Here is a 15,379-nt window from a genome sequence, read left to right on the forward strand (position 1 = left end):
AGGTGGCTGATAAAAAGATGCCCATAAAAATATGGTTGTCATATGTTTCAAAAATACAGCAACCCAATTAAAAATGCAATTAACACAAATTACAAACAATATATACACATGATAAAATATTATACAATGCCCATAAAGAATACTTATGGTTGTCTTATTCTAAGAATGGATAGCTTCTCGATTTACCCCAACATGTTTATCGTATTTCTTTTTAAACGTGTCAATTGTGTTACAATTTACTACCTCCGGGGGTAAGCTATTCCATTTATTAACAACCCTATTGGAGAAAAATTCCCTGCGACACCATAACCTTGCATTGTCCCTCACCAATCGATACTGGTGTCCCCTTGTAAAAGCAGTCGATTGGCGGTGTACTAAAAGTTCATGGTCCATCCTATCCATCCCATTGAAAATTTTGAACACTTCGATCATATCTCCTCGACACCTGCGTTCATCCAATGTAAACATAAACGATATACATAAGCAATCATGGTATGACATCTTAATCTGACAAAACTTTAAGCTTAAAATGGACAGTCTTTCATGTGTAATCCTTTATCTTTGTGTAAAAACTATAAACAAATGCATTCTTAAATTTTTTAGAGCGCTCGCGAATTACATGATCTGGCGTGTCGTACAAAGCTCTATGCTACTATTTATCCAAACATGGAACGCTTTGGTGAATTCCCGTGCAACTCGAATGCCCCCGAAATATGATCGTTGGATGTCCTGTTTGATGTTGATGACTGATCAAAAGGTCCCTAAAGGTACAATGACATCAAGCAAGGCATTAGCAGCTGCACTAAGTGCATATTACATCAAAAATAAACTTGAAAAAGAGGACGTACAGAAGGTAAACGAAGTTATGTATCTATTGCTCATATATATTGTATTCTAAAAATGATTTTAATTCGCATTTGTCAAAATTTTAAAAATAACAGTAATGTATGGATTTTATTGAGCGTTTCTTATTTTTCAGGCAACCAAAATAATGAAACATATACGCAAAGCGCATCTAAATATTTTAGAAAATGTTGATTGGATGCAAACTGAAACGAAAATGAAATCTATTGAGAAGGTATTGCGTAAAATTTTCTTGCTGCTGCTATTCGGAAGAGGAACAATAAATTGACATTAAACTCTAATGGTATTGTATACGATAAAAATAAGTATTAAAGAGCTTGAAAATATCCTGAAAGTTCTGAAGCAATCAGTTGACTTACAAGTATCCCAAGGTGGCGTCTTCAAAAAGTTTTGAAAAAATTGCCAATGATTCTACTCATTTAAATGTGCACAAAAATTTGAAAAATCTGGCGGAACTATTATCTTAAAAAAAATTTAAGTAGAGTGGAACTTCGGTTAGCAAGCAATTCGCATAACGAGCAAAAATTTTGAAGAAATTTCTACTCGATTAACGAGTGATGATTCGCAATACGAGGAAAAATTTTGCGCTTTGTTTATTTTCACGTTATCACAACTGAGCTGATGGATTCTTTCTTTCGTCCGCACATGTACTGTGGAATTGTGTGAGTAACATTCTCTCCTACAGTCTCCGATCAGTGTGTCTCTCTCGAAAAATGAACGCGTGCGAGCGTGACTGTTTACGATACGAAACTAGATGTAGCATTGCAACCACGCGTGCGTTTGAAGTTTTTTTTTTAATTATGCTTGGAGAAAACTGTGGACTGATTGCATCATTGAACGGGACTTTGGGGGGGGGGGGGGGGGGTCTAGCTCATGAACAGGAGCCAACATTTGCCGAAGAGATTGTGTCCTTGGTGAAGACTATAGGACTGGAGGTCCATGAAGGTGACATTCAAGAACTAGTGGTAGAACATAGCCAGTAGTTGACCGTAGATGGATCTTCTTTGCACGCACCAGAAACAGCTTATGGAGGGTATGTCTTCTGAGGAAGAGAGAAGTGAGGAGAAGTTCCTCACTCTTTTGAAATAAGATTAGGGAGATGTATAAAATGTAGGAATCAGTGCAAAATTTTGTAGAAAAGAAGTACCAATCAAATAGAGCTGTAGCAAAGCGAACAATAAATCTGTCAAACGACAATGCAATTTCTCATTTCCGGGAAATCCTAAAAAGGAGGCAAAGGGAAGTGTCATTGGATAAGTTATTTTTCACAAAGTCACACAAAAAGAATAAGTTTGCGAACAACAGAGAGTCCGTAAATCGTCCTAAACCAGTGATTCCCAGCGTGGGCGTTAACGCCTCCTGGGGGGGCGATGGAATGTTCCAGGGGGCGGTAAAAGCTACGGGTATAACAGGATCCTATAGGTTAGATTGCGTTGGGAGGCGATGGAAGAAAAAAAATTCTGAAGAAAGGGCGATGGGACAAAAAATGTTGGGAAGCTATGTCCTAAACGATAGTCCTCCTCTCTTGACTCGTTTAAAGTAAATTAATTTGTACACATTATCATACTGCATGTTTATTTATATGGCGTTATTATATTATATATTTTTTTTGTAATATTTATTATACATATTATTATTGTGATGTATTATTGATTGAATGTCATTTTTATTAGTAATTTTTATGTGAATGTATAAATGTTTAACAAATTTCCGAGTTTCCATTGTTTCCTATGGGGAAAGTTTGATTCAAATAAAAACGAGCACGTGTTCACGGAACGAATTAATCTTGTTAACCGAAGTTCCACTGTATTGATAGTTTGAACGCCAATAGAGGCCAAGAATGAATTTAAAAACCTCGCAACATTAGAGTCAAACATTCGGATTTATACTCCTCTGTATGCAATGATATTTTTTTTTCAAAATATCGGATCTCTCATGCAAATACTATATACCTATACTCAAATGAATCACACTGTATGTATTGTTTTTTTCAAGGTGTGGTAGATAAACATCCCTCTTGAACGGATAAAATCATCCGGTATTAAAATTTCTCCCATAGAGAAAATTTTAAAGTTCCCCGCTTAAGATAATTTAAACAACTTTTCCCTGCTTAAGGGGGATGTGTGAAGTGTAATATCACACTTCACACGTCATCTATTAACACACATCAACCACTATACACGTAATGTTTTTATTGAATGAAACATTTTTGGAATTAATGCAAAATATGTTACTAGGTGTTAAGATTTTTAAAAAAATACATTTGGAGTATATATATACTTATATATAGGTACTGTTTCCTCCAAATATTCAAGTTGTCTCCAATACGAATATTTAATTATTTTGTTCTCTGTAGAGCCAATAGAAGACGCTAACTTCCCTAATCAAAAGTTAAAATCTTAGGTATTGTGATCATTATAATTTAATTTAATTTTTTAATTTCCTTTTTGATGTCTAATTTATTAGAGAAACTTTATTAATATTGATCCCTCATCAGTTTCCAAGATGCAAACTGTACTAACGTTGTAAACGATAATTGAATTTTTCCCCGCATAATCGGATATTGTGTGCTGGAACCATTATATCCGATTAAGGGCGGTATTCACCGACATGGTTTAAACTATAGTCATAATTTTTTGATAAGAGATCGACACGGATATATATATATTGGTTAAATTCAGGTTTTTAACCAATCTATGTTGATCTCTTATTCAAAAATTGTGACTACAGTTTAAACCATGTCGGTGAATACGGCCCTAAGCAAGCCGACTGTACTTTTATATAGTTTCACTGCGCTTTTTTTGATAGGCAAATAAAATGACTACATATATTGGTTACCTGAAAGGCATGCGAAATGACAGTGTTGTGTCCAGATTGTACGAAGGCGTGAGTAATGAAAATATTTATTTCTTTTTAAATATCTTCTTGTTACTCGTATCTCTATCTGCATATAAACAATTTGAAAACATTTGGAAATATTTAATTTTCTTTTTGACTGATCTTCATCTATGTGTCCATAAACATAGTAAAAACTGAAATTTCCGATTTTTTCTAAGACACATCCTATAAACATTAGCACACTTTTAAAACGCAACAAGTTATAAATGCCGACCTGAAAATTTCTTGATCATTTTCTTATAGGAGTAAACTTATTCTGCTTCGAAAGCATGCACATTATGATGCTTCTTTTCTTTTCGTTTTAGTTAACCTTCAACGAAAGTACATTTTTTGATAACATTTTGGAAGCCAATAAGTTCGCTAATCTCAAAAAATTTGAACGGTTGCGCAAGCCATACATTGAAGGCGAGTAAGTTACAATAAAAAGATAAATACCTTGACATTTCTGTTCTTAACTGAGAAAAACTTCGATAGTATGTGTTATGAATACTGTAACGAATTCTGGTATTATCTTATATTCACACACACACACAAAACACAGATTTGGTATGAATTGAATTTTTTTTTATTTTTATATTTTTATATTTTTATATTTTTATATTTTTATATTTTTATATTTTTATATTCCAGATTGAAAATTGAATCGAATGTCATACAAGAAGATATGCTGTACATGCAAAATGAAAATTCCTTCTGTAATCAATAATTTAATAAGTGCGAATGTATAATATGTGAATGTTATAAGTAATATGTGAATATCTATAAGAATGTGAATGCTATAAGTAATATGTGAATATCTATAAGAATGTGAATGCTATAAGTAATATGTGAATATCTATAAGAATGTGAATGCTATAAGTAATATGTAAGTTTTATGTGTGAATGTATAATATGTGAATGATATGTGTGAATATGTGTGAATGTATAATATATGAATGTATAATATGTGAATGATATGTGTGAAGATGTGTGAATGTATAATATGTGTGAAGATGTGTGAATGTATAATATGTGAATGATATGTGTGAATGTATAATATGTGAATGATATGTGTGAATATGTGTGAATGTATAATATGTGAATGATATGTGTGAATATGTGTGAATGTATAATATGTGAATGATATGTGTGAATGTATAATATGTGAATGATATGTGTGAATGTATAATATGTGAATGATATGTGTGAATGTATAATATGTGAATGATATGTGTGAATGATATGTGTGAATGTATAATGTGAATGATATGTGTGAATGTATAATGTGAATGATATGTGTGAATATGTGTAAATGTATAATACGTGAATGACATGTGCGAATGTATAATACGTGAATGACATGTGCGAATGTATAATATGTGAATGATATGTGCGAATGTATAATATGTGAATGATATGTGCGAATGTATAATATGTGAATGATATGTGTGAATGTGTAGTATGTGAGTGATGTTTATGTATTGTGATCATGACTGAATAGAATTATAATAATTACTCATGTATCCAAAATTTAACATTCATAAAAATATTTGATGATACCTATATATGCAGGGCTCCCACTTGCCCTACTTTACCTTTTCCTTTATCAAATCCTGTCAACAAAATTCACGTAACTTTTTAGATGAAGATAGAATCATTGATATATTGCCAAATAATGCAAATATTGTAGATTGCAATTAATGATTCTACCAAAGCAGACATTGTATCATTTTTTTAGGGTTATTTGGGGGGGGGGGGTTGTATCTGGACCATTTGGTTAATTATTTTTTCTTTTGTTTAGTTTGAGGGTTCAAAAACTAATTTTGTGTCAATGTTTTGAGTAGTCATTATAACTAGTCAGTAACTAACATTCATCATTCAAAATTATGGTGCACATTATGTGTATAGGTGAAACAGCAGTTTTTTGCACAGCAAAACAGTTGGATACATAGACTATGTTCTGTGATTCTGATGCTACTCAATAGCATTCAATTTTCTTCTGTATTTTTAGGGCATACAGAACGTATAAACAATGTTTAGAAAGCTCTGAAAAGAGTTAAAAATGAAAAAGCTTCATTTGTCAAAAATTATCTTAACCAGTGAAGTGTAAACAAATTCCTTTAAAAAAGGATGGGCAAGGACAATAAAACCTTCCGGCTTCCTTATTTACATTGGACCTTGTAATTTACACATTTTGCACTGTGTTTTTGGAAGTCGTCCCGAAGGAGCGTGATTCTGAAAAAAACTTACGTACCTTTATAATTTGCTGTGGAAGAGAGTTGATAGGACTAGACTTTGGAACTGTGGCAGACTCCTCGAATAAAAGAGTGTAATATATTGTGAGGAGAGAGAGAGAGAATTATCTGGGGTTGCTAGTAAAAAAGCTGTTTTGGCCTAAAATTTTTTTACTTACCAAGTCATTTCCGTCATTTTAACTTGGCTCAAGTCAATCTTATAGGGTACTGAAATTGTGTCATTTATTTTTAATTTTTTTAAAAATGAAATACTTTTTGAGTGATTTTTTTTATTTTTTGTGCTATGATTATGTTATATGCGGGGGTACCCCCTTCCTTGTCCTACTTTTTCTAATTTTTTGAGTGTGAGCTCGGCGATATGGGAGAAAGGAAAGTTTTCTAAAAAGTTCATTTTTATTCATACAAATACATCCAGGGCCGCAACTAGGGGGTTCAGGCGCATCTGGTGCCCCGGGCGCTCGACTAGAGGGGGGTGCAAATTTCACTCTTTAACCTCTCCTTCAGCATTATGAGGGGGTGCCAAAATGCGTGCTTGCTCCGGCTGACCAAGCATCTATTTGCGGCCCTGAATACATCCAAAACTACAAAATTGATATTCAGCTTGCATATTTTTTTCACTTTATAGTTGTTCCAGCGAGACTCCTACGCAAATGGTATTTCAGCTCAAACAGACCGAAGTAAAATGCTCTGATAATGGGTTTTTTTTTTCATTTCTTTTGTATTAAAATTTTTAATTAATTGAACGCTTCAAAGTCTATTCTAATGTTTCAGCTACCTTAATTATGGTGGACTCGGCTGGATTATTGGACGGGAACTCATTCACGGATTCGACATTATTGGTGAGGATGAATAATTTCAATACATTTTCTGAATTCTATCAAATTATTTGTTACACGAACCTACAAAAAAATCTAAATTTAAATTCGCAAACATACAAAGAAACTGCACCTACTGTGCTCCTAATCTTGTCGCTGTATTTTTCAAAAAAGCAGACAGTTCCTTAAATCCAAGGATGATGTAACTCTCCGCTATCCATACGAAGGTTTTCAACAGCTGGCTGAAGGATGAATGACATCATCCTTGTATTATTCGCCATCTGGTTGTGGTGTCAACAATTGCGAGCTTTGGCTGAATCAGATCCGACTGTCCATGTATGGTACCGTTCAGTGCACACGAGCTCTAAGGAAAGATGATGGTTCGTCTTTCCTGAATTCATCTTCGTATCAGCCAGCTGTTGAAAAACTTCGTAGCTTCTTAAATTTTAGTCACAGAAATAAAATCCTGAATGTATGACAAATATATATATATATAATTTAATTAGAGCCCAGAGAGGTACACAACCTCCGACCCGTGGCCAAATGCGTCCCACCGAGTGGCCGCGGAAGGTGCTCCGGCAAAAGAATATCAAGTATCAATAAACAGAATACGATAAATGTCTGGGCTGACCGTATTTCCTTCATATATATATACGGGGGAAAATCTATATTTATTCCGGATATCGCCAATGGTCGCGAAAATAGACGACATAGGAAAGTAAAAGTTGTCAATTACTACTACAAGAAATTATCAACAACAACAACAAGTTGCGAATTGCAGCCATAGAAACCATCAAAGGCAATAAAAGTTGCCACATATCGCTAAAATTTCTCAAAATTGGCTAATGAGGGGGAGGGGTGGATCTAGAGCTCACTGTTGGGAGGGGTGATTTTACATATTTTGCCGCGTATTTTCCGTGACAGTCCTGTTTTTCTGTTTGTTTCCTCCATGCTGACTTTTTTGAAAAATGTCCCGGTTTTACCCGTTTTTTTAATCGAAGTTTTCTTGAATTTATTTTTGCAATATTATCATATAGAAAAAAAGTTCCGAAAATTTCGTGAATTATCACATTTTGTTTGGGTAGAGGTGATCACCCCCCCCCCCATTTACCCCCCCCCCCCATAGACCCACCCGTGATGGTGGTCGCAAGTCACAATGAGAAAAATGTAATTCACCAAAAAAACGTATATGTTTCATAAATACGTGAGATGAATGTACAGTATTTATATACAAATACAACGCCACAACAGGCAAATTGCCCAACGTGGTGGGTGACTTAAGAACATCATGGATCCCCTAGCCATTTTTTGGAGTTCCTACCTACTACTGCTACACCACACATGCACCCCCCCCCCCCCGCGGAACCCCCCAACGAATCGGTACATGCGGGAATGTGCGTGTACGTGTAGTGCAACCTGACGTAAAGTTTGTTTCGGTGTAATGCTTGTTATGTGTACTGCTGTCATCTGCCCCCAGTTTTCCTAACTATGAGTGAAGTGTTATGGTTGAATGATTTACCGTTGTAGGACTGTTGCTCTCTGTGGCGAGACTTTTTAACGGGGAGATCAGCTCGCATTTGCGCCTTGAAGTTGGGAACCACAGAAAACCAACTTCAGCCGACCACCACTGTGGGGTTCGATCCCGGATCCTCGCATCACGAGTCCGGCACTATAACCACTCGACCACCACAGCGGCGTTAATATAATTAATCGTATAATTAATTATACGATAGAGTTATAAACTGAGGGGCTCATTTTCAAAATGGAATAGTTCCACTTCTGCTAAATTTACAGAAAAAGTATGAAAAACCTTTTTTCTCCAGAACGGACTGTTTTACAAAAGTAGCCTAACATGTAGCATAAGCACTAGCGTACGATGGGGGGGGGGGGGTCTAACCCCCAAGCAGAGATTATAGTGTTATTTTGCAGGAAAAAACGTAAACCGCCCCTTGAGGAGAAAAAAAATTAGTTTTGAGTTATTAAAATAATGAGGGGGAGGGGTGGATCTAGAGCTCACTGTTGGGAGGGGTGATTTTACATATTTTGCCGCGTATTTTCCGTGACAGTCCTGTTTTTCTGTTTGTTTCCTCCATGCTGACTTTTTTGAAAAATGTCCCGGTTTTACCCGTTTTTTTAATCGAAGTTTTCTTGAATTTATTTTTGCAATATTATCATATAGAAAAAAAGTTCCGAAAATTTCGTGAATTATCACATTTTGTTTGGGTAGAGGTGATCACCCCCCCCCCCATTTACCCCCCCCCCCCCATAGACCCACCCGTGATGGTGGTCGCAAGTCACAATGAGAAAAATGTAATTCACCAAAAAAACGTATATGTTTCATAAATACGTGAGATGAATGTACAGTATTTATATACAAATACAACGCCACAACAGGCAAATTGCCCAACGTGGTGGGTGACTTAAGAACATCATGGATCCCCTAGCCATTTTTTGGAGTTCCTACCTACTACTGCTACACCACACATGCACCCCCCCCCCCCGCGGAACCCCCCAACGAATCGGTACATGCGGGAATGTGCGTGTACGTGTAGTGCAACCTGACGTAAAGTTTGTTTCGGTGTAATGCTTGTTATGTGTACTGCTGTCATCTGCCCCCAGTTTTCCTAACTATGAGTGAAGTGTTATGGTTGAATGATTTACCGTTGTAGGACTGTTGCTCTCTGTGGCGAGACTTTTTAACGGGGAGATCAGCTCGCATTTGCGCCTTGAAGTTGGGAACCACAGAAAACCAACTTCAGCCGACCACCACTGTGGGGTTCGATCCCGGATCCTCGCATCACGAGTCCGGCACTATAACCACTCGACCACCACAGCGGCGTTAATATAATTAATCGTATAATTAATTATACGATAGAGTTATAAACTGAGGGGCTCATTTTCAAAATGGAATAGTTCCACTTCTGCTAAATTTACAGAAAAAGTATGAAAAACCTTTTTTCTCCAGAACGGACTGTTTTACAAAAGTAGCCTAACATGTAGCATAAGCACTAGCGTACGATGGGGGGGGGGGGGTCTAACCCCCAAGCAGAGATTATAGTGTTATTTTGCAGGAAAAAACGTAAACCGCCCCTTGAGGAGAAAAAAAATTAGTTTTGAGTTATTAAAATAAAAATTTTAACTTTTTTATGCCGACACCCTGTGCTCAAAAACCCAAACAGAAAGTTGTTGCCCTGTCTTGGTGCCAACAAAAAAATTCCACGTTTCTAAGTGCAATATTCGCTGAGATATTCTAGAATTCGAAAAACGGACGAAAAAGTTGGGAAAAAACAACGTTAAATTCGAATAAAACGGTTTACCCGTATTTAACGTTCTTTTAGCCCAATTTTCCTCCGTTTTTCGAATTGAAATATCTCAGTGAATATTGCGCTTAGAAAATTTGGATTTGCTTTTTTTTTTTTATCTCGGGGAGACAGGGTAACAATTTTATAACTATACAGCCACGGCCGACTAGACATTCATTTAATTGTTTAGTGGGCTGTGATACAACCCCTTGCATCATGAATGACATATCTCAGTGCTACACGTTATTTAGATACTTTTTCTAATTAGCAGTATACCTCTAGAATCAACGGTTTGCCAGTAAAATGCCCTATGTCCTGTTACCTATGCACCCTGTTTATTATGATCACCCCTTATAATAATTTAAATATAATAATAATAATTTAAATATAATAATAATAATTTAAATATAATAATAATAATTTAAATATAATAATAATAATTTAAATATAATAATAATTTAAATATAATAATAATAATTTAAATATATTAGCCTTGTGCTACCTGGAACCTATATAATCGCATTTATCCAATTTAAACCCTAGATGCAGAATATGTATATGAAATGAAAATTTGTGTTTATTTTCAAGTAACAAATGGAAACAAAAGATTTTTTCGAAAAATAAAGCAGGACAAAGGAAAAGCATAACTATGCATAACAAATTTACCACTTCTGCTCTGCATACATATATATAGGGGGAAGTATGGGATACTGAAATAATGTATTGTTCAAAAGAGTAAAGAAAAGAATACTTATTTCACATGGAACCTATTTATCAAATGTTAAAGCGAACTTTGAAATAAATAAAATATAGATAATGTAAATACATGATTATCATGAAACAATTAAGCTGGAAATATGCAAATGGGCATAAAGGGGCAAATTTTGACATATGGTGCAAAAATTCAAATAATGTATAGATTTTAGAAATTAAATATTGCTTCTTAACTGAAAAGTCTAATGGTACATATACAAGATAGATTACCATAACATATAGATACTGAAAAAAGAGAAGTATAGAAAAAATGGAAAAAAAAGAGAGAGAAAGAGAAGAGAATTATATAAAGATTTTCCGGAAGTAAATCCTCAGTAGAAGATAAGGATATAACCGAAACTACGTGCATTGACTGAGTGCGCAAAAGGGCTTCTAAATTTTATAAGATCTTTTAACAGGTTTTTTATTGAAGCTAAATATCTTCACATCCTTTCCTGGGGGAATCTGTTAATGACAAAAAAAAAATTTAAAAACATTAATTAATTGATTAAATTTTAAAAAAAAACTCTCTGTCTGATTAGACCAGGGGTCATAATTTACATTGACCTTCATAATGATCACGCCAATAGTGATCCCTATAATGAAAGAGATGTAGGCTCCTAAATAAATAATTTTGGGTCTGGCGCCCTGCATCACAGTTCACGGTCACGGTCACCCCTTATACGTACAAATTTCTGACCCACGAGCGGTAGAAATGATGTACCACATATCTGCCCTTGGACTGAAAAAATTGTTCACCCCTGGAAGCCAATGTGCATAAAAGATAGTTTTTTTGTCGAAATTCCTACTATAAAGTTTCTACTTCGCATATGCCAAAAGATTCACTTATACCAATTACTATTAACACAATGATTGGTGAATTTCTTGTCTTGTTTATGTCAACACTTGGTGGCTTGGCATGCAGTTAAAATATTGATTGCAACTACCTTCGGACTAACGAAAGTCTGGGTTCGTATCCTGATGAAAAGCATGGGTGTGCATATCAGTTCAAAATCGTTTTTAAATTATAGAACCGGGTTTGAATGTGAATGATCGTGATAGTGGCACAAACTTGTCTTCTCACATTCCAATGTCTGATTTTCTCACTTCGCTTCAGCACAAAATCCAGTTTCCTTCCGGCATTTTCATGAGAAAACCATACATAGATTTTTCAAATTTTGTTTTAAAACTTTTCAGGTCAAAACACTGACAAAAATGGAAATGTGAAGAAGATGTGGGATCCCTATAGTGAGCAATTCCACTGGGAGAAGGCTCAGTGTATTATTGAACAGTATAACCGATACATAGTGGAGAAACTGCAAGCGAAGGTTGGTCAATATTTGACAATGATGTAACACTTTTGAAAAATTAATAGCGTGTACACACGCTGTTTAAAAAATATGTTTTATTTTTTTCAATGCAGATCAATGGAAGTAAGACGCTATCGGAAAACATTGCTGATATCGCGGGCATTAAAGAGGCATATAAGGTACATTAACTGTATAATATCATATTATTGGAATATAAAACTTATGTAGAACTAAATTGCTTTTATATAGAACTATAAGTATTACACACGAAAATTATGTAAATAATCATTATTTATCATGATTGTATTATGCCATTTTTCGCCTGTAAATAACCATTATGCAATTCTCTGTAAATATCACCAAGTTGGCGCGTTTGACGACGGCTATAAATTAGCAATGTCATAATGCCAAACAAGAAGTGTAAAGATGGTACGAAAATCATGGAGATTTTTCTGGAAGGTTAATTTTTCCTTTATAAGTGGCGCTACTGAAACGCAAGTTCAGTTGTTGAAGCTACATCGGGAACGAGAAATTTTTTGTCACATCCTATTTGTAGGTCGCGTTCCGTCAAGTTCTCTGCTTGTAAATACGTGTAAATAGCTGTTCGGTGGAATAAATCTGTGACGTCCTGCATTTTGGTCCATCCTCTTCTCATTTCATGGACTTGTGTGAGACATTATCCGGAACAACAAATGTACAGGGTACACAGGAAAATCCTTTTATCTTGGAATAATTCGTAAACCGTTGATCCTAGAAGCATACTTCCAATTAGAAAAAACTATCCGAATAACGTATATTACTCATGTCATTCATGTTGCAAGGGGTGGTATAGTCATCTAAATTTGAAAAAAAAAAAAAAACTTTTTATTTGGTCACCCTGTCTTAAAAAATTCAATGAGACCCTGTCAATGAGTGTCCTGTCTATTCTGAGTCCAAAAAAAATCCATTATTTTAGTGCAATATTCGCTTGGACAGTTGAATTTGAAAATTGTTGAAAATGAAAGAAAGAAAAAGCATATGAAGCGTAGAGTGAGCTTGTCCGTTAAGGCTCGTTCACACGCGGCAAGTAATTTAGTATTTAAGTCGTCAAGTATTTTTAAATTGCATACAAACATTAGGGGCCGTTTATTCACCGTTTAGTTGTTAGGTTATCAAGTAGACAAATAGATATGATTTAAAAATCTGTCCTATTTTTTCGTTTAAATAGACCCTGTGCGCATGCGACAGTGGGCGCATCCTTCTCATTATCTAATGAGCATTCAGTACTTGATTACTTACGTTGAGACAGATTTTAATACTCGACGACTTATTCAACTTTTCAGTTAAATCACTTGACGCGTGTAAACGGGATTTCAGTTCATGTGGTTCTTTCCTTCATTTTCAACGATTTTGAATTCAAATATCTAAGCGAATATCGCACTTAAAAACGTGGAATTTTTTTGTTGTGCTCAGGAGAAGCAGTACAACAACTCTCTCTCTCTCTCTCTCTCTCTCTCTCTCTCTCTTTCTATCTGTACCTCTTTCTGATCGGGTTTTCTAGGACGGTATAACCAAATAAAAAGTTGTTTTTATTTTAATAACTATGTGCAATCTCTTGCAATACGAATGACGTATCTTAGGTCCTGAGATCCACACATTATTTTGGATACTCTTTCTTAACTGGAAGTATGCATCTAAGATCAGTGGTTCGTCAGTTATTCTAGAATAAAGGGACTTTCGTATGCACCCCCTGTACGATTTTATATAGAACTACACACATTGTGGACGGTATGCTGCGGAATGAAAAGCATCCTTCTTCGTCGACCATGTGTTGATATAAACTCCTTCTCTTTGACTTCCATTTTATACTTTTCAGTATTTTTTTTTTTCATGTGACCGGCTCGCATTCACTCCTTGAAATTGCGAATGCGAGCCGGTCTTCCATTTGAAAAGTCTCTCCGCAAAGAGCAGGCAGACCTATAACATGATACTTACATAACATGGATATTCAAGCATCTCAATACAATCTTCACTTCATAGTATGGAAGACAGGTAGCAGCAGCAGCACTAGAACTCGAAACACGCATAACTTTGACAATACAAATACGCTAGGGCTACACATATACACTCCGAACGCCCATTTCGACATTGATTACCGATTAGTTAGAAATTCCACGGAGGAACGTGTGCATGTGCTGTCAAGTATTTTATTTTAGCAAAAATAAAAAATTCTGAAGAAAATGACGATTCAAATAGTTTATGGCCTTTAATAAATAGTATGTGCTTGAATACCTAAATTCAGATTTCATCTTAATCAGATTGTATTTTATCAGCTTTAAAGCTTTTTGTTGTCCCCTATAAAGGCATACCAGTCATTGGTCAGTGAGCAAGGATCAGAAACTTTGCTGCCAAACCTCAAGTATACCCCCAATCAACTATTTTGGATAAGTGCTGCACACGTAAGTGTTTCAAAAATTTATCCTTAAAGATATTCCTAAGGAAAGTCAGGTTTATCTATGTGTCAAGTGATATCATCGGCTTACGCTAATGATGTCATTTGATTCAAGATCGTATGCTACTGTATTTTTGATGAACACTATCAACTAATGTACTTCGTAAAAAATTTCATTTTGATTAATATCCTAATTATTTTTCTTTAGTTATTTTGTGGCAATCATTCGGAAAACAGTTTACTACACACTATTTTATATGAGACTCAAAGCCCAGAAGAATTCAGGCAAGTGCTTTTCCTATAACATAGATGTTGTTTGGCCCTCAGCTCAGGGTTGGTCAAAAAAAAAAACCAGAGCAGGCTCAGCCAGCACCACCTATAGCACTGATTCCTAACGTGGGCGTTAGAACCTACGAGTATAACATAGGATCCTATGGGTTAGATTGCGCTGGGGGGGCGATGGGAGAAAAACATTTCTGAAGAAGGGGGCGATGGGACAAAAAAGGTTGGGAAACTATGATCTATAGGACTGTAGCGGGTGTTGGCGGAGCTCGGTGAGAACTGGGAAAGGGTTCAGAATATTTTTTTTAAAAAAGCAATATTTCTTTATATTGCTAGAGAATCGTTAGAAATTATATTTCTATCGAAAATTTTCTGTGCAAGTAAAATATGACTAGAGGCTGGATAATATGCAAATGCAATTACTTATTTTAGCACTTTTTATAGCTACTGCATATAAATGCATAAAATCACCGAAATTTTAGAATATAAG

At 35.3% G+C, this 15,379-nt stretch overlaps 1 protein-coding gene across 1 annotated transcript in view; it reads left to right on the top strand.

Annotated features, from left to right (window-relative positions):
• LOC149075755 (neprilysin-2-like) overlaps window positions 1-15,379 on the top strand; it is a 28,463-nt gene that overhangs the window by 12,147 nt on the left and 937 nt on the right. The window contains exons 10-20 of the mRNA XM_089243259.1: window positions 604-853; window positions 980-1,078; window positions 3,673-3,750; window positions 4,068-4,171; window positions 4,393-4,457; window positions 6,622-6,673; window positions 6,768-6,835; window positions 12,064-12,194; window positions 12,290-12,355; window positions 14,519-14,614; window positions 14,816-14,892. Coding sequence (XP_089099385.1) covers window positions 604-853; window positions 980-1,078; window positions 3,673-3,750; window positions 4,068-4,171; window positions 4,393-4,457; window positions 6,622-6,673; window positions 6,768-6,835; window positions 12,064-12,194; window positions 12,290-12,355; window positions 14,519-14,614; window positions 14,816-14,892 — 1,086 coding nt within the window. The remainder of the gene's footprint in view (window positions 1-603; window positions 854-979; window positions 1,079-3,672; window positions 3,751-4,067; window positions 4,172-4,392; window positions 4,458-6,621; window positions 6,674-6,767; window positions 6,836-12,063; window positions 12,195-12,289; window positions 12,356-14,518; window positions 14,615-14,815; window positions 14,893-15,379) is intronic.

Source organism: Pholcus phalangioides, unplaced genomic scaffold, assembly GCF_987345545.1.
Source record: "Pholcus phalangioides strain wild (caught in Gottingen) unplaced genomic scaffold, Ppha-v1.0 ptg000015l_1, whole genome shotgun sequence".
NCBI lineage: Eukaryota > Metazoa > Arthropoda > Arachnida > Araneae > Pholcidae > Pholcus > Pholcus phalangioides.